Consider the following 24,850-nt stretch of genomic DNA (forward strand, 5'->3'; position numbering starts at 1 on the left):
TTTGCACAATTTTATTTATAATGTGTATTTTGACATTTCGCGTGAAGATGTTATCATGTCACCAAAAGAATTAACAATCAATATGATCAACATCAAAAACAGAAAACAAACTTTTCCTTACTTAGATCATACAATTTTGAATGTTTCGCAGTCATAGCTAACAAACTAAAAAAAATATAACAAATAATAATACGAGTAAAATTTTACTGTTAAATAAATTAATTTCTTTCAAAGTGGTCACCTCCTTTGAAGTGATTCAGAGGCTGCTTTAGAAAGTTCAAACTTTTGTGTGGTTAAGTGAAGGCTATAGTGCTAGACTCCAAAATGGATGATGTAATCCGTGGATTTTATTAGACATAGCAAAAAAGATTAAAAAAATTAACAATACGCAAACTAAGATTTATATTTTAAAATATTTCATAATTAAAAAAGATAAACAAAAAAGTACAAACAAATTAAAAAGAAATTAGTTAACTTCTAATCTGTGATGCAATAACTTTGTCAGAGATCCTGAAAAGTTTGACCATAAGCTTTAAAATTGGAGGACGGTTAAACACAAAAAATTACTAAGGATTTCTAGAGAAAGACAAAAAGCCACCTCCATCCAGAATAATTTGAAAACTAAAATTTAATGAAAGAGGCTTACAAAATATACAATTTATGTCAATAAAATATGATAAATGATGCTAACTTATTCTGAAAATCAGTCAGTTCGTCAGTCATAACCTGCACATCAACATCTTTCCAAGAGCTCTCAAAATAGCCGGAAATCTTTTTCATCACTTGATTAAAGAGCTTGAACAGTTTTTGCAAAAGAACCATGTCCTTCTTTGTTTGTACCAACACTGGATACTCAGATGTCTTAAAGCCAAATAATTCCTCACAACCACGGTATCTCTCATACCTTTCATACAGTTGATCAAGGCGATCCTATGGACACATTTCAGACATTTATTAACATATGATTGACAAGAATGATATGTTTCTAGCAACAATCTTTCTAAAAAAAAGTGTACTTTTGCAGATTTGTGGAAGGGCTATAGTTATTTATAAGTAATATGATTTGTTATAATAATATTTAATTATAAATAGACACAAAAAATATTTCTATTCCAGTCATGGCTAGATTTTATTAATTGGTCAATTAAGAAATTTTTCAGAATAAGAACCCTTCAGAGTGTTGTTAAGAAACTCAAAATATAAATAATACAAGAAATATTTTCCGAAACTGAAGAAGTGCAAGGCAATACCGATGAAACGAAGCCACAAGCAGTATCGACATTCGTGAAAAGCCTTAACGGTTTTGAAATAGTGAAGAACTTTCTCTATTAAGCAAACTTACAGAAAATAGACAATGAATGTCAAAAATTTATTGCTTGTATTGAGAAGAAATGAGTGTGTTCAAAACAAAATGACCAGATATTTTAAATAAAAAATTATGTTTATTCATCTTTTTTTTTTGCATTGTAAATATTTTTGCATTTCAGTACATAATTTCTTTATACTTATTGTAAATTTATTAATTTTCGAATCCATTACTTGTCGTTTTTCATACATTTTCAAGCCATTATTTGATTTTTTATGTTAATCCACATTCATAGTGAATGGTTCTATAAAATATGAATGAGGATTTACTATATATGTATATACACAGTGGAACCCTGATTTTACTGCTAGCATTGAATGGCGCCCGAAGCAAGATAACCTAAAATCAGGATTAAAAAAAATTAACGTATATTTTTCAAATATTCATATTTTTGACATGAACTACAATAAAAAATGTGTAAACATTTAAGTTTTTTGCTTTTAGATGCAATTTTAACTATATCTCTCTCAATATTTACTGTTTGCAAATTTGCTTTATGTTTTACACATTTGTTACGGTTTCACAAATGTTTCTGAGTTTTTATTGCTTTCAAACTCTTGATCAGTTGTAAGTATATCCTCCGATATTCTTTGATCAGCTTCATTGATTTCATCACTATGATCGGGAGCAGGCATTAAAACAGATATTGAAGAAATTGAAAAGTAATAGGATGTGTGTTGCAGTTCACTCAATTTTATTCAGAAGGACTGTTCCTGATGGACACAGAGACACAATTAAACTAGAGAAGCTTTATTAAACTCATTTTAAATACATTTTAGTTGATCCCATCCAACACTGCAGAAATCAAATACAAAGCAACCCGAGCATTTCTTTTCGCTTTAGAAGTATCTTGCAGGTCATTAGAATAAAAAAAAATGATTACCTAACCAGTTTTTTAGAATAATGTTCTTAATATGATTGGATAATTCTAAGTTTCAAATGTTGCTTTCAAAACAATTTCACACTCTCATTTAACAATTTAAGCTCCCATACTTCCGTTAACCACCCTTCTCGTGCTGTGCCCATCCCACCATGCCTCTGATAATGACTGAAGCGGGAAATTCCATCTAAAAGCCAAAAGGACAATAAGATAGAATAGAAAGACTTCCAGAAAAGTTAATAAACAGGTTTATTTTAAAAAATATGCAAACTTTGTAGAAAAAAAGTTTTTAATCTGTTCGAAAAACGTTTGAACAGGGATTTTTTCAAAAAAATGTGATGTAAAATTCGAGATAATTTAACATTATTGATATAGGCAATTTTCACGGACCAGGAGCAAATGATGTAGAAAGCAGGATAATGTATAAAACAGACAATGCAAAACGGGGGTTCTACTGTATATATATATATAAGATAGCATACAATACAATGCTGGCAGTAAGAACCTAAATGAAAGCAATTGAGAAAAATATTTAAAAAAAAAAAAACAGGTACACCTACCGAAAAAAGATCAACACGATCACTTGCTTCTTCGGGAGTTATCCCTTCTACCATTGGTCCAATCTAAAAAAATTGGACATAACAATAAATAAAATCACTTCCAATTAAAAATACATAAAAAACAAATAGTAAAAATCTTTGTATTTTCTTTGGGAAGGAGTGTGGAAATTTAGATTTGTTTGTGTTCTCAAAATTTTGATCTGAACTAAAATTGAAACATGTAAAAAATTGATAGTTTATTATAAGATAATAAATTTAGTGCTTCGTTCAGAGTTTTGAAAAGAACAACACATCCAAAGTTAAGGAAAATCTATTCAATTAGATTTTACTTCAAACAAGATTCGTGGGTAGTTTCTATACAGATTCTATAAAAATAGTTTGAATCTTCGATACAAGGTGTTTTTTATTGCAGTCTTTAGTATAGATTTTAGGCCTCTTATTCAAAAATTACATAAAAATTTTAAGAAGGCACAACCTAGATTACAGAAGTTATCATTTAACACTTTAATTAAACATGTATAAACAGTAAAGTCCCAAGTATTAATAAAATTGGTTGGAAAGGCAGAGAAAAATAGTCAATTTGCTAAACAAGCAAAGGCTAAAATAAGATAAGATTTTTCAGAATCACAGTTTAGAGCTAATTTTTATTTACACTAAGTTTTCTGCAGTTTGATAAAAATTGATAAAAGAATTAAGAGCATCAGAGCAGTATAATACAGGAGAATAAATGCAGTATTATAATAAGGCATATAAAATGATGGGGAATGGGTGAGTACAACTACAAAAATATGAAATAATGGAATATTTAATATGTGATGAAAGAATAATATGATACATGCCATTAAATAATCTTCATCAAATTTCATGACATCGTCTTTAAATATATGAACATATCCTCTTAATTTATCGTAATAGAAGTGTTGTCTATCAGTAATTTCATTGGCTATTTTACGCTAAAAGCAATAAAAAAATTTACAAATTTATAATATATAAAAACACTTCATTACTAATTACTTCATTAGTAATATTTGATTTTATTCATTAGCAAAAACTACCAATAAATCAAAAATAGTGTTAGTTATAAGCATCAAAAAAGTAGCAATATCTTTGAGTTAAAAAAATAATGTACAGAGCATAAAATAGAAAAACAGAACAATCAAATAACTTTTAAACAAATGATCATATTATTACACACTAAAAATTAATTTTAAAGGTTTAAAGGATTGACCTGAAATTAGTTACGACAAAAAAAATTTCTTAGCCAAACTTATAAATAAACCAACATTGAGAACAATAAAAGATAAATAATTTACTGACAATGGTTTAAAATTTAGAGTTATTATTTTAATATATAATTTTTTTTTCTAGATAAATATAAATATTTACTGCTTTTGAGTATGTATCCCAGAAGACTTTAGGTAAATTACGTGCTTTTTCCACTTCATCTAGGTCAACAGGAACATTGAATTTTTGAAGGAGGGCATATGCATCCTGTAATGAATCAATTTGGGAAAAACTATTTTCAAAAATTTTCCTTATAAGGAGATAACATGGTTTGAAATAGCAGCCATATAATATTTTGCATTGATACAACAGATAGATTGCATTAAGTAAAAATAATGATGGGAGAAATACGTAACATTCACATGGTTCTTTGAATTCACAAAATTTAAACTGTATTTTTTAAACAATATCTATTAAAGTAAAATTTAATTTATTAATAATGGATTTTTGTTATAAGTTTTAAGAAGTTATTATTTTCTATATAGTCAAGTGCACTTTTTCAAGTCTCATCTAAACTCTCATTCAGCTAACGTTTTTCATATGCTTATGGTGAATAGCAAAGAAATTAGCAGTTCATTTATATTGGACTCAAATTTCATAACAACAGCAACTACAACAACAATGTTTCAGTCAGTTTTTTTCAGTTCTATAACTTTACCCTTGCAGGAGTTAGAACTTTCAAATAAGGAGAACCATTTTAAAAGGTTTATTTTTTGAAAATAGTAAAAATTATAAATTCTGCAGAAAGGAGTGCATTTTTGATTAAAAATTATAAATTGTATTAAAGATGGAACCAATCAATTAGCACTGCGTCAACAATAGATATACTGAATCCTTTTTTTTTAAACAGAAAATGTTGATCAGACCTATTGTTAACAAAAAAGTTGATGAATTCTACATATAAGTGAATTGTGTTCAATCAAAAATCCCCAATTTCTTCCACAGAATGTGAAATTGAAATCAATTTTCAGCTAAGTAAATATTTTTCTTTTTAAATTTTAATTTATCCACCTAATTAGTTTGAAACTTATTAACAAATTATGTAATTATCACAACCACTATTTCCAACAATGTAACTGTAATATGCTAAAAAATTAGTTTTAAAAAATTTGGAAACAGTGAACCATTGTACATTTTGCAAGGTCAGTAGACAGTTCATAATATGGGAGCTTGATTGTCTTTAGTTCCATAACACTATTTAAAAGAGATTTTAAATATATTTAATAGATCTTAAGCTGAAAAAAATAATGGTAGAACATAAAACTACATTTAAAAATGTTGGTCAAGTAATAAAATTTTTATTTTCATTTATTACAGGGATGAGATTGGCCAAAAGGCAAAAAAGCTGAATTTCCACGATAGTAAATTTTACGCAAGCGCAACCCTTTAATAATAAATTCCAGACAGTTTAAGGTAATAAATAATGTGTTGACTTACAATTGTGTACTAATCTATAATTATATAAATGATTACATTGCTACTTAACATTTAGTGAAAATAAAAATTACCAATTGAAAAAATAAAGCTCAAAATTATATTTTTCCTCAGTTCACATAAGAGACAATTATTACTTGAAAAACTACCTGGTTTAGCAAATTAAAACTACCGAGAATATACATTAATATTTCATTTCTTTTAATAAATACTGTTATGTGATTTATAGCAAATATATCAGTAATATTACTTTTTAAATTATATTGAAAAAAAAAAAAACTTTAACAATGGACCGAATCATTATGTTCATATTATAGTCTAATCTAACTAGACCCCTTTGAAACATTTTAATAACAGTGAAGTAGAAATATATAGTAACTCCTTAACATACAAAAATTGCTATTTTAGTTTGAAAAATTACATGACAATCAGCAACTGTTTAGATAATTGTTTTTTATTTGATAAGAATTTTGCCTTTTATAGCATAAATAACAGCAATTATAAATAAAATTTTGATGATGAGTTAAACTCTTTTTCAAAAAAAATTTTTTTTCCAATTAAATCCCTTTTTAAGTGATTGCTTTTGTTTGCTATATCTTTCATGTTTGCTATATTTAGCCATTAGTCCATCTACCAACATCTTGTGACAAATCCTATTTTTTCTTCTTTGCAAGCACAGAATGTAAGTTTTGAATGTATTCCCTTCCAGTTTCTCTGATGTTGTAACACTTACAAATACTAATAATCGTCGTTAGAAAAACAGTCACCTTTATAGTAACTAATTTTAAAAAAAATTTAATTCATCCAAGAATCGCGATAGTTGATCTTAAAATTGCGTGAATATGAATAACAATTATGTATTTTGAAATCACGTGAATATGAAACTAGATATACGATTTTGAAAATGAGGAAATACAAACTGGGATATAGAATTTTTAAAACGCGTAAATACAAATTACGATTCATAATTTTTAGATCGCGTAAATACGAATCATGATGTGTAATTTTTAGATTGCATAAATAAGAATTATGATGCATAATTTTCAGAATGAGTGAATGTGAATCCCAATGCCTTATTTTAAAATCACGTATAAATACGAAAATCAATGTTTGATATTATAAACCGCATAAGCAAATCAAGACATCAATTTTAAACTTGCATGAATACGAATCGCTACATAGGTTTTTAAAAAGGCGTAAATACGAATAACAATATCGGATTTTTAAATCTCGTAAATAAGAATCGCAACTTACAATATTCAAATCGCGTGAATAAGAATCGCAACGCGCAAATATGAAAAGCTATGTTTGATATTAAAATCGTGTGAATAAGAATCGAGATATTAGCAGATTCCAGGCTTAGGACCTCCAAAAGGCTTGTCAGAAGCAGCGTCGTTTGAACTTTAAAAATCGGATCTATCTGGAGGGCGGATACAAAATTCGGAAAATCTTATCTGCTGTGAGTAAAAGGGGAGAAAATAGCTATAATGAGTAAAAATGAGAAAGGATTGGTAGCTATGTAGTTTGAATTTTCTGTTTCTTTTTGAAAATCGGTGCATTTTCTGAAAAAGCTGAATACTTATACAAAAAAGTGAAATTTTTAGAAATATCTGAATTTTTGATTAAAAAAAACTGAAATTCAAGAGATAAAGGTGGAAAAAGCGGAAATCCGCTAAAAAGCGGAAAAATCTCATCCCTGTTATTAATAAATTTTTATAACAAATAAATAAGTTATTATAAAATTTGTTTCTCCTGCAAAAAGTTTTATTCTAATAAATACAAAATATTTATCTACTATGTGTTAAAAAAATCTACTATATATTTACATATATTTGCCTCAGGTTCTCATATTTTACCACTTATAATTAATGAATTTTAGGTTTATTTAAATAATTTTTTAACATGGTATTTTACTTGATATAGTATTTTCCCTTAAAGATTCCAGATAACTTAAAATTTATTGAATTATTACCATTAAAAGTAGAAAGAAGGATTTTGTATAGAAAACTAAGAATTAAAAAGCAAAATATTGGTTGACCAAATTTTAACAATTAGTATTCAAGCTAATTCTATATTTGGTACATCTTCAGCTACAAAGTAATGTTTCTGTCAACTCAAATAAAACATTTCATGATAAAGACCCAAAATAGTGGCAACTGATTTTTTTTTCACTTAAAAAAGATACTGAATGAAACCAACACTGTAAATAAACTTCAAAAAATATTTACAAAGTTTTGTTAAAAGTTTCAACTCGCATAACAAAATAAAATATTAAAGTGATAACATTCATTTTAATTTCATGGGAAATTTAATACTAACATCATACCTGAATAGGTTCAAACTCCCATTCAATTTCAATATAATTTTCTTGAAAATATTCAAAACACACCATCGCTCTTTGAACATCTTCCAAGTCTTCAACAGGGATGTCTAGTTTTTTGTTCTTGTCATCAATAGAATCATATAACTCAGTCATGGTTTTTAAATACTTTTGGTTTATGGCATTACTGTACAAAGAGAACCATTTTCTAATTTCACGCAACAAAGGTTTAGTCAATTCAACTAAATCAAAAAAATATATAATTAATTATAGAAAAGATGTAAACAATATTAAAAGTAATGATATATATATTGAATAATTGCAAAAGATTATGCCTGATTTTAAACTAAATGATATACAACACATTTTCATTTGAAAACTGAATTAATGATCAAATTCTCAATAATTATCTATGTCCCCCAATATTATTAATCTACGTCACCAACAAGTTTTTTTTAAATTTATTTTATTTGCATTGTTAAAATCAATATCTTCACTGCAGATGGTGTCTCTTTCAAAAAAACAATAGTTGTTAAGGAAGTTTTTGATTTCTCATATAAAAAGTCTTACAGAGGTATCTTTTTTTTAACTATTGCAGAGATAATCCAAGTTATACATTTAACAGGATTTGGATTAACAGAATTTCGCTGTGTTTTTTTCTTCTTCTAATGGTTGGTACTAAACCATTACTTTTTCCCCCAAGAAAGATTGCTGTAAGTGTTGCTCATTTAACAATACATGTGAACCTCAGTCACAGAGACGAGCAACATAACCTAGGTCACATCGAAATAGATATTCGTTTCTTAGATGGGTCACATTCACACATCACACAACGGAGGGAGACTCACCCATCTCTAGAACGGGATTTAGGCTCGCGACCATCAGCGATGCAGACATGCACCCAGACTGTTGGGACACCAGGCTGGCAGGAAATTCTGTCGCAATAAGGTAGAAATATGAATTTTGTTTTAATTATAAATAAATTTTGCAGATATATAGGCTTAATTCATTAAATTACTGTTTCGTTTATTTCAATTACCATTAATCAATCTATTACTACAAAAAAGCAAAATTCATATAGCCTTTGATTATAAATTCCTGTCTAGTTGCTTTTTCTAAAATTAATACAGCATACATGTAATAACATAAAATAACATTTATTAAAATAACAGTAATTTTTCTTAGTCAATTCTCTACAATTCTTGGCACACAGTTTTAGAACTATACACATTTTTATAATTCAAGATCTGAAAGTTAAAAATTTTTTAAATGACACTGAATTTTTTTAAATCCTACAAAATCTGAAAAATGATATTTTAAATATATAAATTGTGCAGATAAACAGCTTTGCACAACAGATTTTTAAAAAATCAAAAATAACAATTGTAAAAGAGTTATAGAATACTGACAATTTTGATTTATTTATTAAAAAAATTAATTTAGATATTATATCAATAAAGCATACCAGTACGGAGTTCAATACCAGCAACTATATATGAATATGGTAACAAATCAACAGTTTTTTCTAAGTCTTTAAAAACTTGAAGCTTACGCTTCAAAAAATACTGATTTGGCTTTGTATCCATAAATTCCTAAAACAAAATAAAAAAAGTGAAAATCAATAATTTAACCATATTTACAAAGGAATAATAAATAACTTAACTATAATCAGCATTAAATATGATACTTTAGATCTGCAATACATAGTTTCAATTTTAATTTTTAGTTTCATTTTTTAAATTTGCTTTCAATTAAATTTACTTTTTAAATCTTAGACAGTTTTAATAGCTATTTGGTAAGATGATTGAAAGTTTCTTTTGTACTATAAACCAGGGCTATTTCAGACCATTTTTTAAAAAAAATTTTGAGAAATTTAGGACAGTTAATCTATCATTGTGAAGAATTGAGGTTCGATCCTCGCTGGTGGCTTAAAGCTAGCCTGCCTTCATTAATAGGTAACAGCTTTCCTAGAAGGACCGTGAGTGTCAAATGCTGAGTACAATACTACCATTATGACCTTGGTCCTGAAAACTCCTTAACCACTTGGCCTACAATTGGCCAAATGGTTTTTAAGCCATTTAATAGGAAGGAATAAATTAATCATAGGTTTTTCAATTTGGGTTCATAAAGAATGATAAAGCATTTGTTTAAAGCATTATTGAGTATTCAAATAAAGGGATAGTGCTTCAAAATGTTACAGGAAAGTAATAATAGCTTGAGGCTTTAAACAGTGATGTAATAAATAAACACTGATCTATTTGATATACAGAAAGTGTAAGAAAACAACATACTTTAATCTGATTTTCCTTATCTTTGATCAGAATACTCTTATATTCAGAGAAAAGGTTGTAAACTTTGGTTATTTCCGGCTGCACACTTTTGGCAGCAGTCTCCAGGTATGTCACCAACTTTCCAGAATCAGAAGCTTCCAGAACTCTCTGATGAAATGTCATTTTTGTTTCAGTTGACCCAACAGGTTTCAGATTTTGGTTCTCTAAAACAATATATTTAAACTTAAACAACATTCTAAAATAAATGGTATTAAACTTTCACTTTAAGGATTAAAATAGCTGAAATTGTTATAAACTATCAGTCTATGAAAAACATAGGCTCACAATGACAGCAAGGGCTACAGAGTGGATAACTTGATAAGCTTTTCGATATCTCGAAAAGCTTACGTCAAAAAATACTTTCCCCCTTAGCCTTAAATATCCACCTAATATTAATTTCAATTCCTATGTTGAAGAGTTTCTAGTCAAAACACTATTTTGTTAAATACTTTTCGAAGTAAAAAATGAATTTTTTCGGAAAAATCACCTCGTACCAACACTCTACATTACTACGCCCCAAGAAAAAATGTTGCTCACATATTAAAACATTTCATGTAATCCTCAGAGAACATGGAAAGCGATGACTTGGCAACTATTTTTTGAACAGAAAAATTTATTAATGAGCAATTTTGAAAACAATGACCACGATGATAGAGGTTTTTCTTTTAAATAAACTCTATCAATGTAAGTTTAGTGTAAATGAATTCTTTAATATTTAATGCATATTTACTTTTGTGTTGCGTTAAAAATAACATTTTCATTGCTGCATTTAAACTTATTGTCAAGTATTATGGAAATACCTTTATTAGTATTTATTCTGATGTTTCATGACTCTACATTTTAGAATAGTATTTAAGATTTTTTTTTTTAACTTTTTAGAGCATATTTAATTCTAAACGCGTCATCTCAATAACTGGCTATCTCAAAATGTTTTTAGAGTCCTTTCAACTTTGAGATATCAAGAGTATACTGTACTTAGCTGAATCGTTGTATAGTATGTTGTTTAGCTAATCGTTGTACATTTTTCGATATGTTGAATTTTCTAAATCACGATTTCTTCAGAGTCTCGTTTTCAACTCGTAATATCAAAATTAGGTTATCTATATAAATAAAATGAACATTACTTTTGAAGTTTCATTAATTTACCCAAAAAGTTAGTTTTTCAATTGGTTTTTTTTATTACTAAGATTAACTGGAAATCTATAATCTTTATTTTTAAATGTTTCTCACAATCTTTGTATAGGGGAAATCATTATACTCAGCATTATAAATTTGAATGACTCTCATATAAAAAGAACTGTTTTGAGATCCCAATATTTAATAATAACATTTCACAAGGACAGCATAAATAAATTGTAGTTGCAGAAACTACATTAAAAAACTAATGGAAATTAATTGAGGATATATTATGTTGGTTCTCAGTTGTGCTTAGGATAAGAGACTTTTGACACCACTATTAAAATACATACATACAATACAGCGTTGTCCTCTTAAATAAATAAGATGAACTAAATAATTAAGATTATACAGTGTATCTTTATTTTGGAAAAAAATTACCAGTATGAAGTGAGATGTTTTTTTCTCTTTCATCGGCAACAGTTTCTACAATTTTAAGAATTGTTGCAAGGCCATTACTGAGAGCTTCTTGGATTATATTCATACTTGGATCCATTGTCTAAAACAAGGTAAAAAGAATTTTCTTTTTATTCTTGAAGAACTAAATATTGGCAGAGTAAGTAAATAAGTAAAATATAGCTTACGACTTCTTCATCTTGAATAACTAAATTTGAGAAGAACAAAACACTAACATCAATTTCACTGTCTTCTTTTTCTTTTATAACTAGATCAAATTTTCTAAAATAAAGAGAAAAAATTTTAAGTACATCACAGTTAACTGAATTATGATGGGAGATATTTGCTAGATTTCTTAATAAATCATAATTCATAAATCAGCTAGATTTAAGTCCTAAATTAAATAAACTGATTTTTTTTTACAAAATAAATCATTGATTTAAAAAATAGAAAAGTATTTTAATAGGAGAGTTTAATTTTTTATTGATTTTCATAGTTTTAAAACTTATCAGACAGTATTTATTGCTGTGCTTATAAAATAAAAATAGCACAACTACATAAGTATGTGATGAATAACAAATTAACGCTTTTAAAAAATATATATATATGAAATATTTATTAAATATTTTTTTAAAATTTTATAATCTATTAGAACTTTTAAAAATGTAAAACTAAAGAGCAAAGTAAAAATTCAGGACATTTTTTATAAATTTTTATACATCAACATCATAATATGAGAAAAAAGAAGACATCAACATCATTTTTATACATCAACATCATAATATCATCAGAATCATATCATATCATCAGAAGACATCATTTTTATACATCAACATCATAATATAAGAAAAATTTTGAACATGTTTTTTTTTTTTTTTTTCAAAAATCATGGCTAGGAAATCCCAAAAAAATATTTTTATTTAATTTTTATTCACACAAAATTGTGTTGTTCACAAACAAAAGAAAAAAACATCTTTTTACCCAGAATATCGAAATACGGAAGCAAGGTGGTCTAGTGACTGATTTAGACATTTTCCAAATGCTTTAGCCAAAAGCACATCAAAATATTCCATAAGTTTAAAACTTTCCATATTTATAGCTTGACACTCTAAATCTATTTCATTAGATTTAGCTGAAAGTAAAATAAGGTTTATAAATGTTATAGAATGAAAATCTATATCATAAAATTCAGCTGCAAATAAAGTAGGGACTATTAACGTTATGCAATATTATTAGTAAACACATATAAAACACATATTAGGAAGAAGTTGTGATTGACCATCATCCTTGAACAACCACATACCTCCTCATTGAACGGCGCCTAAGAGTCTGGAAGGGAAAAGTCCCGAAATATATATTTCATTTACTTATTATTTCTTTAAAACTATTTTAATTCATTCTTTGCCCTGCAACCCTGAGTGTAGGCAGTTTTCTGCTATTGATGTTCACTGTTATATTTTTTTTTCTTTATTAAATTTGTTGAGCTTAATTGTTAAGTTAATTATTATCATTTCTTCCTCCCTCGCCCTATAAATCACAACAAATTACGGGGGATCAGCCGGGATATTGATTAATCCGAACTTTGTAATCCCGTGAAGGGAATACGGATCAAATATGAACAGTGACAATTGATTTCAATTCTATTCTCATGTAGGAGCAGTAGATATAGAGAAAAATATTTTTAACAATCAAGGGAATGTTTTTTTTTTAAGTGAATTATTTTGAATTTCACTGCGGTTTTGCTGTGAAGGGCAGCCAACAATCATCTGGATAGAAACTAAATGTGAATAATATTGGATTAACGATATTGGATAACTCTCTGCAAATAAGATAGGACATTTTATTTTAAAAATGTAAAGCAAAAAAGGAAGATTTTTTAAAACTTGCTACTGAACTAATTTGATCTTCGGAAAGTGCAACTGTGATAAAACTTTAATATTAGAAATTTCTGATAGAAAATTCTGATGCATATAAAAATGATGCTAAGTTTGTATTAGAAATGCTAGACTATATTACTAATGAAAGGATACTGGCAGAGAAGTAAGAATCAAAACAAAAACTAGAGTTAGAATTAGAGAAATTAAAAATTACTAGAAAAAGAATTATAACTCAAACAATCTGAGTCTAAATTTAGAGTCAGCTCAGCTTAATGCATGACTAGATCCAATTGTGCACCAAGATTTAGAAAGTTTAATACATAGTGTGAAAACATTAACATTACCTGTTCCCACCAAAGCTGAAAATTTAAATTTTTCCAATCCCTAGAAAAAACTTTTAAGGTCAAAAATATGCCTGATAATTTAAGGTCGGAATTATTTACTGCTCTACACGAAGAACAGGATAATAATGCTCTTTCATAATTCACTGAGGAAGAATTGGAAGATTATGTTAAATTAGAAGATTTAACTCTAAGCGAAAATCAGCCTCTACTACAAGATATTTTAAATAGTTTTCGCTGTACTCGTAGGAATTATAACGAAAATTACATTCAATTAATCACATGACTTCAATAGTTTGAATATTAACTATCATTGAGAAAGGTTAATGATTTCAAATCACTGTGCATATTATTAATACAGATAAGCTTTATGAACCTTTAGTTAAAGATGCTGCATATCACGCCAATTTACGTCATTTAAACAAACAAGCAACATTCACATAATTCAAACTCTACAGAATTTTGAAATTGTAACAAAAATATTTTTACACATCCCAAAAGTACACAACTGGAAAAGATCGCACATCTAACTATAAAAATGTTAAACCAACAGAAAATCATAATTGTCATATAGTTATAGTGTTTGTTTTAGAACATCCTATCTGTAAGCAACATATGAAGTTAAATATTAAAATATTACTTTTTTCTTCATGAGTTGACATACCAGAGCCACCTAACAAATCAATATTCAATGACTCTTCATGGGCAATTTTCGCTTCATCAGAGAGGTGCTTTACCACTTCTTCAACAATTTTATCAAATTTCTGATATTCATGATATAGTATTTTGACATATTTCTTGCTGGTTTCCTAATAATTTATGCATGAATTACGTTAATATATGGTTTTATTATGAATTAGAGTATTAAGTAAGTTACATGTCTCAAATTATAAATTATCATAGAATATAGTTCAAATTCTTAGATAGTTATTGCAACCAACATAATTTTAAGAAAATAAAGAAAAACATATATTCTTATTTTTAATACTTAATTATTAATGGGAGTATAAAATATCTTGATATGAATTAAATTAATATTTTCTTTTATTTAAAAATGAAGTACTAGTTAGTTATTGACATCACATAGACTGGCAAAACTTATCCTCAGAATAGCAAGAACCTCAGCTAGTGTATTTTAAAATATTATTTCGAAAATATTTTTCTACGAACTATTATTTCTTTTATTTAAACCTAAAACAATGGAAGAAAAACAAATTTATCTGAATGAAATGATACATTGTACTAAGTGAATGGGTCAGTAAACTGCTGCTTAATGTTAACAAAAATAGCATTTTCATAAATTTTCATAATAGGTTCCTAATAGGAATTTCATCAAAAACTCAATCGATTTGTTTTTAATTACACTTTGTTCTTAATAAATATGGTTTTAAAATGTTTTCCCTCAAGAAAACATAGTCTCACTAGTAAACAACCAGCAATTTTTTTTTAAAAAAAAACTTTTTTCTCCTGCTGCTAATATATAGAAAATATGCAAGGTTAGCATGTATGACTGAACTTTAAATATTTATATTTTTAAACAATTACACAGGTCACAATCATGCACAAAATTTTAAAAAATTTTTAGAAATCAAGTTTTTAATGAGTGACACAACAAACATCTGCAGTAGAGTCTCTATAATTCGAAGTAAAGGGGACCAGGTCTACCTTGAACTTTTAAAAACTCAGATTACCGAACTTATAAAATTTAATAAATAAATGAATGAATGGGTAAAAAAACAATTTGTAAATTAATGTAACTTATTGACGTCCATGTAATTTAATGACGAGATATTTTATGCTGCTGTTGCTTATCCTCTTAACCAGACACATGTCAGATAAGCTCCAGAAGGTCGCTGACAGCAAGAAAATCCGCAACGAAAAGGGGATCCGAGATAAGCTTCACCTTAGAAAGTCCAAGGCAAACCGGAATATATTCTGGCGAAGATGCTTGAACACAGCATTTTTTGCAAGTAGGGAATATCTCTCTACCTCCCTCAAATGTAAGGCATTTAAGATGGCCACTTGCAAATCTGGTCAAAGAGTGTGGGTGATTCAGTCAGATTAGAGAGATATTTTATAGTATAAGGAAGCAAAGATATAAGTGGTACTGGCTGTGTAGAACGGCAGATATTGTCCATTGTATGGAAATAAACACATCAAATTTGCTGGATACATCTGCCGAATGGAGCTATTCTCCTTAACATCCAGAGTCTTTAATTTCAAACCAATAACAACACAAAGAGGCAGGCCTAGACTATTATGGGTTGACTGTATTAATGAAGATTTTGAAGAATTTAAAATGAAAAACTGGTAAACCCTGGCGAGGGAGAGAGCAGAATGGTAGAAGAAGGCTAGCCACAAAAAGTTGTCAAGTCAATATAGAAGGAGCTAAGAGAGGTGCTGTTACAACCAGGATTTACAGATCACTGTATCTAGATATTTATACACACATTGTATTACATAAAAAACATTCTTCATATACAGTCCACTAAAAATAAATTAATCCACTAAAAATTAATTTTTTAAAAAAAATTCTTTTTTTCATTTCTCTCTAAGAAATGAAAAAAGAATCATCAAAAATTAGTTTATCTGTACATAAGAATATTACATAAGATCAGCTTTTAAACTTTATATTAAAATAAACTGTTTTTTCTTAAAAAATTATTTTATTCTTCCCTATGCTTTTACCGATCTCAATAGTGATTGGTCATAGTTTAATTTTTTTTGCTTTGTTCCAATTAAATATTAATTTGCTTAAGTTCAAATATATAGCTTTTTTTACAAAGTTGTTAACAAGAATTCTGAAAATATATATTAAGGGCAGTCCTTATGTAATACCCTCCGAACATATATTGTTCCCTCATTCCCCCGGACTCTCAGGAACCAAATTTTTCACTGCACAAGCAAAACTTGCTTTAAGAGATATTCCTTTCAATTGCTAAAAATATCATAAATTTTTAACAAAGTAGCTTTTGAATCAAAAATAAATTCACTCACATTGGTGAAAAAATGTTTTCACTGGTTTACAGAATTAGTTTACATGATTATACAAAGACCCTGTAGCAAGAAAACAGCTAATCTGTCCGATTATTATTCCTGATTTATTCAAGCCTTATCCTTAAATAAGATATGTTTAGACTCGTTAATGAGTTTTCATAGATCAATTTCAGATTCTAACATTAAAAATTTAAATTCTGTTTCTAAGAGTCATAGACTATAATTGCTTAGAATTTGATAGCCATCATTGGAATTTCATTACTGAAAATTTGGATTCCAATACTCAGAATTCCGATTCCATGACTGAAGAGTAACACATTATTTTTATTTTCAACAATTTTATCAGTAGTAATCAACATTACCAACAATAAACATCTAACAAAGATTCACAAATAATGTCCAATCAATAAATCGAAATTGAATAAGCATAAAAAAATATCTTAATATCTATATTAAATATTTTAAATGTAAATATAAAAATAAAAATTACATCTTAAATGTTTCAGCTAATAAAAAAAACATTCCATTTTAATGTTATTAATTAGCTGTGTAAACTCTCCATAATGAGTTAGGTTATTGTCAAGGGAAATATTCTTCGAATGAATAAAGAGATTTATATTTACCTCCATATAGGGTAGGAATTCTTCAGGATGGCAAGGAGAAGAGGGACAATGAAAAATGGAAATCTCTGTAACGTCTTGGAGGCGCAACCGAATTCGGTGAGATAATGCATCAGTTGGCTACAAAAACAGGTGAGGAAACATTAAAAAAAGATTTACAATAATTTCTACAAATATTAAATTAATTTACAATAGTTCCTCTCAGAATTAACAGGTCAACCACATCATGCAGCTGTAAAAATGTTATGTAACGTCTAAAGAAGATTAGTATTATTTTTCATCTTTTCTTCTGTTTGAAAAACGGCTTATCACAAAAAAAAAAAAAAAAAAAAATTAGATGAGACTGTAAAATATATTTTTACTAATTTTACATGCTGAGGTTAGTAAAAATTTAAAGAATTTAATACTCGGAACATGACATATTCGAGTGTTTGGATGCATTTCCTTATGTTCATGATGTATTCATCAGTATTTGCTGACAACCACTGAAGATATATTGTACCCGGTTTCATCACAGATTCAACCTAAAATAATAAAATAAAAAAACATCTTATTGAATAATTTTGAAATGAAGAAACAATTTGTTAAAAGTATAATGAACAATTCCAGGTGACATTTATAAATTTTAATAGTTCCTAAACAGTAAAATGATTTAAGGAAACTAATATCATGATATAAAAAAAGTAAAAGAGCTGCAATGTTTTAAGTGTCATCTTCAGTTTTTATGTTTTCAACAGATTTACAAACATAGCCCAAATGATATTGTAAGCAATAACAGAACAATAACGATGAGTTTTTTAAGTTGTAAAGTTTGTTTAAAGTTGTTAAAGTTTGTTTAAAGTGTTTAAAGTTGTTTGTTAAAGTTGTTGTTTTAGTTGTAAAGGTGAATCAAAAGAAGTAATCCTATGGTCTTATTACAGATTTTAACTTACTGATGCCGCCTGTACTTAGTTTTATATCGTTAGCCTCCTAATTTAAAGAAGAATGCAATCTGCTCCACTTTTAGCAAAAGGTTTTGAAAAAGAGATAGAGAATTAAAAACTAAAACTTCAGCATTACTTTATTAGGCTCAATGCAAGATAATTAGAATAAAGTGATGCTTTACACAAACCTTTCAATAATTTATATGTATTTTTATTTTATAGCCGTCGTTGAACAGCCAACCCGATTTATGACTACCAATATTGAACTCCATAAACTTGCTATTTTGAACCCAATCCAGTAAACAAGGGAACTATTGGATGAAGTATTGAGAGAAATTTGCTTTCATGGAAGACTTTTTGATGACAAAACAATTGAAAATGGTTTATAGCTTAAAAAAAAAAATCTTTTTTAAAAAGGGGTAGTAAATCTCAGCTAATACAATGATTTTCTAAATTTTTTAGAGCTGGATAATAAAATTATATGTCACTCTCAAATTGTTCTTGTAAAAAGATCTAATAGAAAACAATCCATAATACCTGTTTAATATTATAGTTTATAAGAGGCCTGAAAACATCTGGAATTTTTTTCTTCATTTCATCAAAATTTCTTATGAGTTCCTAAAAAAATAAGGCAAAATAAAGTGGATTTTATTTTACTTTTTTTATACTTACTCCTGAAATCTATTATTTTTTAATTTATAATTTATTATTTACATATTGTAATTAGTCCGTAGTAAATAATTTAACAAACTTCAAAGAAAAAAGTAAGCAAAATTTATTTTTATTTTATAAACAAAGCGTTTCATATTTTCAAAGTAATACATTTAATAACATTTCTGAACATTTGGAGGTGTAATTGTTCTATGAAGTATATAAAAATATTTTTTTATACATTGGTTATTAATTAAAGGGGCTTAAACTTGTTACTTTTTAAGATAGTACAAAGTAGGGCATTCAAAATGCTCTACTTATAAGCCTAAGATTTATATACATATAAGAGCAAGTCTTGAAATACAACTGTAAAATAACATATCCATTTTTTAATCTAATTTTGTTCAATTGTGAGAATAACGCCAGACAGATCTTTTAAAGCTGCTTGTAATTACCACTCACACTCTAACCAAACTATCTTATATTCTAATGAGACTTCTTGCTTTTTAACAGTTCAAATAAAAGTGCCCTCTTACAAGCTTAATTATTGTTACTTTTAATCTGAAAAATAGGTAATTTTCTACATTTCTAGCAGAATTTCCAGTTTTAGCAAATAAATAAATTTGAAGGGTTGAAGAAGAAGAAATCAGAAAAAAATTTAACTTTAAATATTCTTAGGAAAAGATATTGCTTAGATATTGTCTAAATATTTTAAATATTGTTAGGTTTGGTATTGTTGCTAAAAGAGTTTAACAGGTCTAAGCATAAAAATACTTCAATTAAGAAGTTTGTAAAGTACAAAAAATCATAATTGTAATTACTTAAATTTACAATTGTACGTCATTTCCTTAGTCAATGAGCTGAATTGATAGTCTTCCACCATAATTCAGATAATTTTTCACTTTTCATAGTTTATAAAAAATCCTATTATGTAACAATTCATTGTTTACATTTCAGCAAACAGTAAAATAACCTTCAATCTATCTATATGCATAACAAATTTACAATCGTTGCTTGTTTAAAAATAGCACAATTATGTTTGTTCATGCGTGAAATAAAAAGGTTTGTCAAATTACTAAAATAAGAGAGGTTGTTCACAACTTCAAAAAAGTACCTTAAAATAAGGAAAGTAATTTGCTAGAAATGTCTTTTTATTTTCTATACTATACTAAAAACAATTGTAGCTCAAACATAAGAGAATAAAAATTAAAGTTTAAGAAAAACAGTCTAAAATATAAAAACAGATCAAATAGATTTGCTTAAGCATAAATAAAGGGCTTTTTCAATTAAAAAAAATTCTACACGTTATTCACAAACTCCAAAAAAATGTACTAGAAATTAGGAGTTTGGATAGAAAACCTGGACTTCACTATTGATTTCAAGAGCGTTCTACTATTCAGTAGAAAGAACAAAAATCATTGACATTGTGACAAATCTGCATGTAATTAATGAGTTAATCATTACTTATTAGACAAATTATTAAAAGGTTTGAATTGATAGCTAGTTACAAATTAGACATTTAAAAACAGCTTAAACTTAAGCATTAAATAAAAGTGCAAAATATACCTTCAACCTGACTTTAGTTTTCATAATTTTATCATAGTTCATTATTAAAAATTTTCCTTCATCCGGTATATTTAAATTCAAAGCAGCCATTGATCGAGAATCATCAATCATGGAATATAATTTATTGGTAAAGTCAACTTTCCACTCAGTTCCAGAAGCAGTCTCTTTCATTAGAAGTAGTGGCATCTCCAGTTCTTCTCCACACAAAATGACAAAAATAATTAAAATAAAAATCTAACATGTAATTCTCTATAATTCTGAATATATTAAAGTAGAAAGATAATAAGTAATTAAGAAAAGGATCTGGTGTGGAGTTCTACCCAGTTGTTAATGAGTTTAGTTGGTAATTGTTTCATACAATGCTTACACCTAACCTAATATTCAGATTTTAAAAACCTACAAATGTCAGTAAAGCACTTTCAATATGTTTTCCAAAATATGTCAACAAAAAACACCATGGTATTAATAATGATCAGCTCATGACAGCTACAATCAGAGACCTAAATCTGGTACAACTGATAATAAATGTTTTTGAGGGGGCAGGGAAGATAATTATTTAGATTTGTAAATAATAAGATTGATATAACTATTGAAATTGAAAATCAAATTGATCTGGCTAACAGCTGCTATTATGTATTGCACAACAAATTTAAATCATAATACAGTCAAACCCCGCTATAGTGAACACGGCTTACAGTGAACTCTCGGATATAGTGAACGAAATGCTCGGTCCCGTGCCTTGCTATACACGTATGTTATTTTCAGTGGATATAGTGAACCAAAAAAGTGAGGAACTTTTTTCTGTCTTCGACTGATTTCCCCCCATTTTCTTCGTAATAATTTTGAAATTTCTACTTCAAAATACATATACCGATTTTTAAAACCATCTATAGAAACTACTTTTATGTGCTCGAATGGCAGGGTTAGACAGGCTTAAAAAGCGGAATAACAGAAATTCAGGAAAAATTATGTGAGAGTTGGGAAGTGTTTCCATATCTGATGTTGAGGATTGCTCATAAGCTAGAGATTACTAATTTTTATTTGTACGCAAGACGAAGAGTGATGAAAAATAACACATTTTTTGCTACTACATAATATTTTTCAGTCATTTATATGAATATAATGTAATAAAAGGGAGGAGTTTGGGAACCATTAGTGAAATTGCCTGCGTAACGGATATAGTGAACTCCCGGTTATAGTGAACCGAAATTTCGCTCCCTTGAAGGTTCACTATAGCGGGGTTTGACTGTACTTTATAACAGTGAAGCAAAGATACCTATAGCTGTTTAAGATATTAGCCGGACCAATAATTTTAAATGGCAATGAGTATTGGAAAATAAATTATCATGTAAGGATAAACTGATGACCTTTGAAGAAAAAGTTTGAGAAGGGCTTTTAGAACAGTAAAGGAAAATGCACTTCGACCCAAAAACATGGAAAGATGTTGATTACCACGGTTATCTACCTTTGACAACCATATGATGTAGTTTGGACCATTGGACGTGACTTTTTGGATAACACTCATTTTGAATTCTTTTGCTTTTAAATTTATTAGGAGATTATATATATTTATGCAACTTAAACTTAATTTTTGTGTAACCTGTCTCAGTTAAAATAAATCGTGTTAGTTATAAATATAATACCAAAGATAAACTTATTGAAATAATTCAAAAACTTTTATCTTTTATAATAGAATTTTTTTTTTACATATTGTAAGTGGCATTGTCTCCAGAGAAATATATTCTATGGAAAACCACTGCTACTAGGAGTAAACTTATGTCCCTTATCTTCAGGAATTTATCGATAAATACATGTGATTTCTCACAGTCTTAGCAACAAGAAGATAGAATGCAATCTGAGATATGTAGCATATATCTTAATGATTTCTACCTAACTAACTACTGATTAAATAAGATCACACAGCAAACATAAGGGTTTCTAAAAAAGTTAATAATTGAAACAAGTCATATTTTGCTACATACATAAAATACACAGTCTGATAAACGAAAAAATATATAGTATTACTTAAAAGCTAGCATAAATTACCTTTACTGATATCTTTAATTTTGTGGCAATAAGCATTGTGATGCAGAATCATATATTCTGTTAATATTTCGGCTAACACTTCATAAGATCGAATAATTCTCCCGCTATCTTCTTTTGATAAGAGATCCATATGATCCTATGAAAAGAATTTTTATTCAAATAATATTAACTGTAAATGCATTTTTCCTATATTGGGGATTTATAATGTTTATAAATGCTTAAATAATATCATTTTTAATGTAAGAGTTTGCATTCCATTAAACAACATTGAAAAACAAAACTAATATAATATTTAAAAAAATTTCTAGCACCTATCTAAGAATTTAGTTATCTGAATTTGACTATGCAAATAGATTGTTTTATACAAATACAGTTGTCTTGCTATTAAAATTGATTTTAAGTAAGATTGAAATAGCTGACTAAAGATCAAATTATTAATTGTAAAATTTAAAATCAAATGGACCATATCATACTTGCAACTTGAAAATCATATTTGGCCCAACATATCACCGATTTAAAAAAAAAAAAAAAAAAATTAAATACTTCCTAAATAAAAAAAAAACTAAACCAGTTGGACTAAAATTAAACAATTACATATAATCAACTACTTATAAATGTGATAATAAGTCAACATAATTTTACAACTACCATTTATTTGCAGCCATGATTTACATCTCCTCCTTGTAATTGACTACATAACCTACTTCAAGTACATTCACTAACCATGACTTATTATTTGCCTAATTACAAAACACAAATATAAGAAACTCCTCTTATTTTCTTTAAAAAGAAATCAAGATTTTAAAAACATCCTTTTTATTATTTTTGGAAAATAATAGGTGATTTTAATCTATGACAAAAAAAAAAAAATCATATAAAAATTAATGCATAAATATTAGTTACTTTTAACAAATCCATAGGTTTCTCTATTCTTATATAAAGAGATCTGGCCCATAGTATTTTTTCAGCAAAGGGAGGCTTCATTGATTCACCTTTTTTTAATTCCTTTTCCTTGTAAATCTAAAGAAATAAATGAATGCTCATATACTGAGTTTTAAAAAAAATTATAAAAGGATGCTATTTAAAACTTTTTAGCAACGAAAAATAAACAAGCTAAATTTGATTGTCTTAGATTTAAAATAAAGTTTTATTTTAAGTAAAAGTACTATCTGGAGGAAAAGATTTGAATGTGTTTTAAAATGAAAAAAACCCAGTAATGTTTTTGTATTCGCCAATTGTTCAAACTATATTCTTAAAACTTTATTCTCAAGCTATCGTTTTTTTTACCGAGTGAGATATTTTGGTAGGCTACCAGAATATCAGCGAGTCATCTACTTTAGAGTGTCTAGGGTAAAGAACTGGTGATTCACATCAAAAAATAGGTTGTCCTGGAGGAATCTTGAACAGAACCCTTTGCCCCTGTGTGACTTGTTATGACAAACATGATGAAATACTTCTCAATTTTTTCCCTTTCATAAGCCAAAACAAAGCAATATTGGAGTATTTTCTCTAACAATGCAAATGTATTTAATTTCAAAAAACTGTGGCTTTTCTTCATATTGACATTTTGTGATATTTCCATAATTTTATTTTTGGGATATTTTCTAAATCAGTATGTAGAGCAACAATCCAAATTATTTTAACAGTATTGTTCTTTCTTTGGCTTACTTTGCTTATAACGTCCATTTCAAATTCAAAAGCCTTAAACATGTTTAGATACTGACTAGTTGTGTCCAATGCAGAAATTTTAAGATCTTGAAACCTATAATTTGAAAAAGTCGGAAAATACAGCTAAAACAATCAAGCATAAAAAGGAATTTAATAATTTGAGATAAAATCTTACAATAATTTTTGTTTATGATGGAAAACTTATCCATAAAATACGTAATGCTTTAACTAAAAGATTTTTGTCCTTGTATTAAACGTTCAATAATATTTTTGTAAAGCTCGATCATCAGGGTCTGCTTGAAGATATCTGGCTTCAGATCAATGGGCACTAATTTACCTGGGCCATAGTATATGTATATTTCATCTGTCTTATATTCTATAGATAAAATATTAACAACCTCAATTTGGCACAAAA

The 24,850-nt window shown here is 27.6% G+C and overlaps 1 protein-coding gene across 3 annotated transcripts in view; it reads right to left on the minus strand.

The window, feature by feature from the left end:
- The window catches only part of LOC107444508 (dynein axonemal heavy chain 8), a 119,880-nt gene extending 96,093 nt beyond the window's left edge, over nucleotides 1-23,787 (minus strand). For 2 of the 3 annotated variants that reach the window (XM_087156947.1, XM_087156949.1), the window contains exons 1-16: nucleotides 23,671-23,787; nucleotides 22,768-22,903; nucleotides 19,042-19,122; nucleotides 17,989-18,105; nucleotides 17,585-17,701; nucleotides 14,605-14,773; nucleotides 12,728-12,878; nucleotides 11,935-12,028; nucleotides 11,732-11,849; nucleotides 10,136-10,338; nucleotides 9,310-9,436; nucleotides 7,851-8,086; nucleotides 4,193-4,297; nucleotides 3,646-3,759; nucleotides 2,807-2,869; nucleotides 692-930 (exon numbers count right to left, since the gene is read on the minus strand). In XM_087156947.1, coding sequence (XP_087013073.1) covers nucleotides 692-930; nucleotides 2,807-2,869; nucleotides 3,646-3,759; nucleotides 4,193-4,297; nucleotides 7,851-8,086; nucleotides 9,310-9,436; nucleotides 10,136-10,338; nucleotides 11,732-11,849; nucleotides 11,935-12,028; nucleotides 12,728-12,878; nucleotides 14,605-14,773; nucleotides 17,585-17,701; nucleotides 17,989-18,105; nucleotides 19,042-19,122; nucleotides 22,768-22,803 — 1,970 coding nt within the window. In that variant the 5' untranslated portion in view covers nucleotides 22,804-22,903; nucleotides 23,671-23,787. Of the gene's footprint in view, nucleotides 1-691; nucleotides 931-2,806; nucleotides 2,870-3,645; nucleotides 3,760-4,192; nucleotides 4,298-7,850; nucleotides 8,087-9,309; nucleotides 9,437-10,135; nucleotides 10,339-11,731; nucleotides 11,850-11,934; nucleotides 12,029-12,727; nucleotides 12,879-14,604; nucleotides 14,774-17,584; nucleotides 17,702-17,988; nucleotides 18,106-19,041; nucleotides 19,123-22,767; nucleotides 22,904-23,670 lie in introns of those variants that run through there. The other variant, XM_087156948.1, reaches the window with a different exon arrangement.
- Between the last annotated feature and the right edge of the window lie 1,063 nt (nucleotides 23,788-24,850).

This window comes from Parasteatoda tepidariorum, chromosome 2, assembly GCF_982258835.1.
Source record: "Parasteatoda tepidariorum strain Cologne lab strain chromosome 2, Ptep-v5.0, whole genome shotgun sequence".
NCBI classification, from domain to species: Eukaryota; Metazoa; Arthropoda; class Arachnida; order Araneae; family Theridiidae; genus Parasteatoda; species Parasteatoda tepidariorum.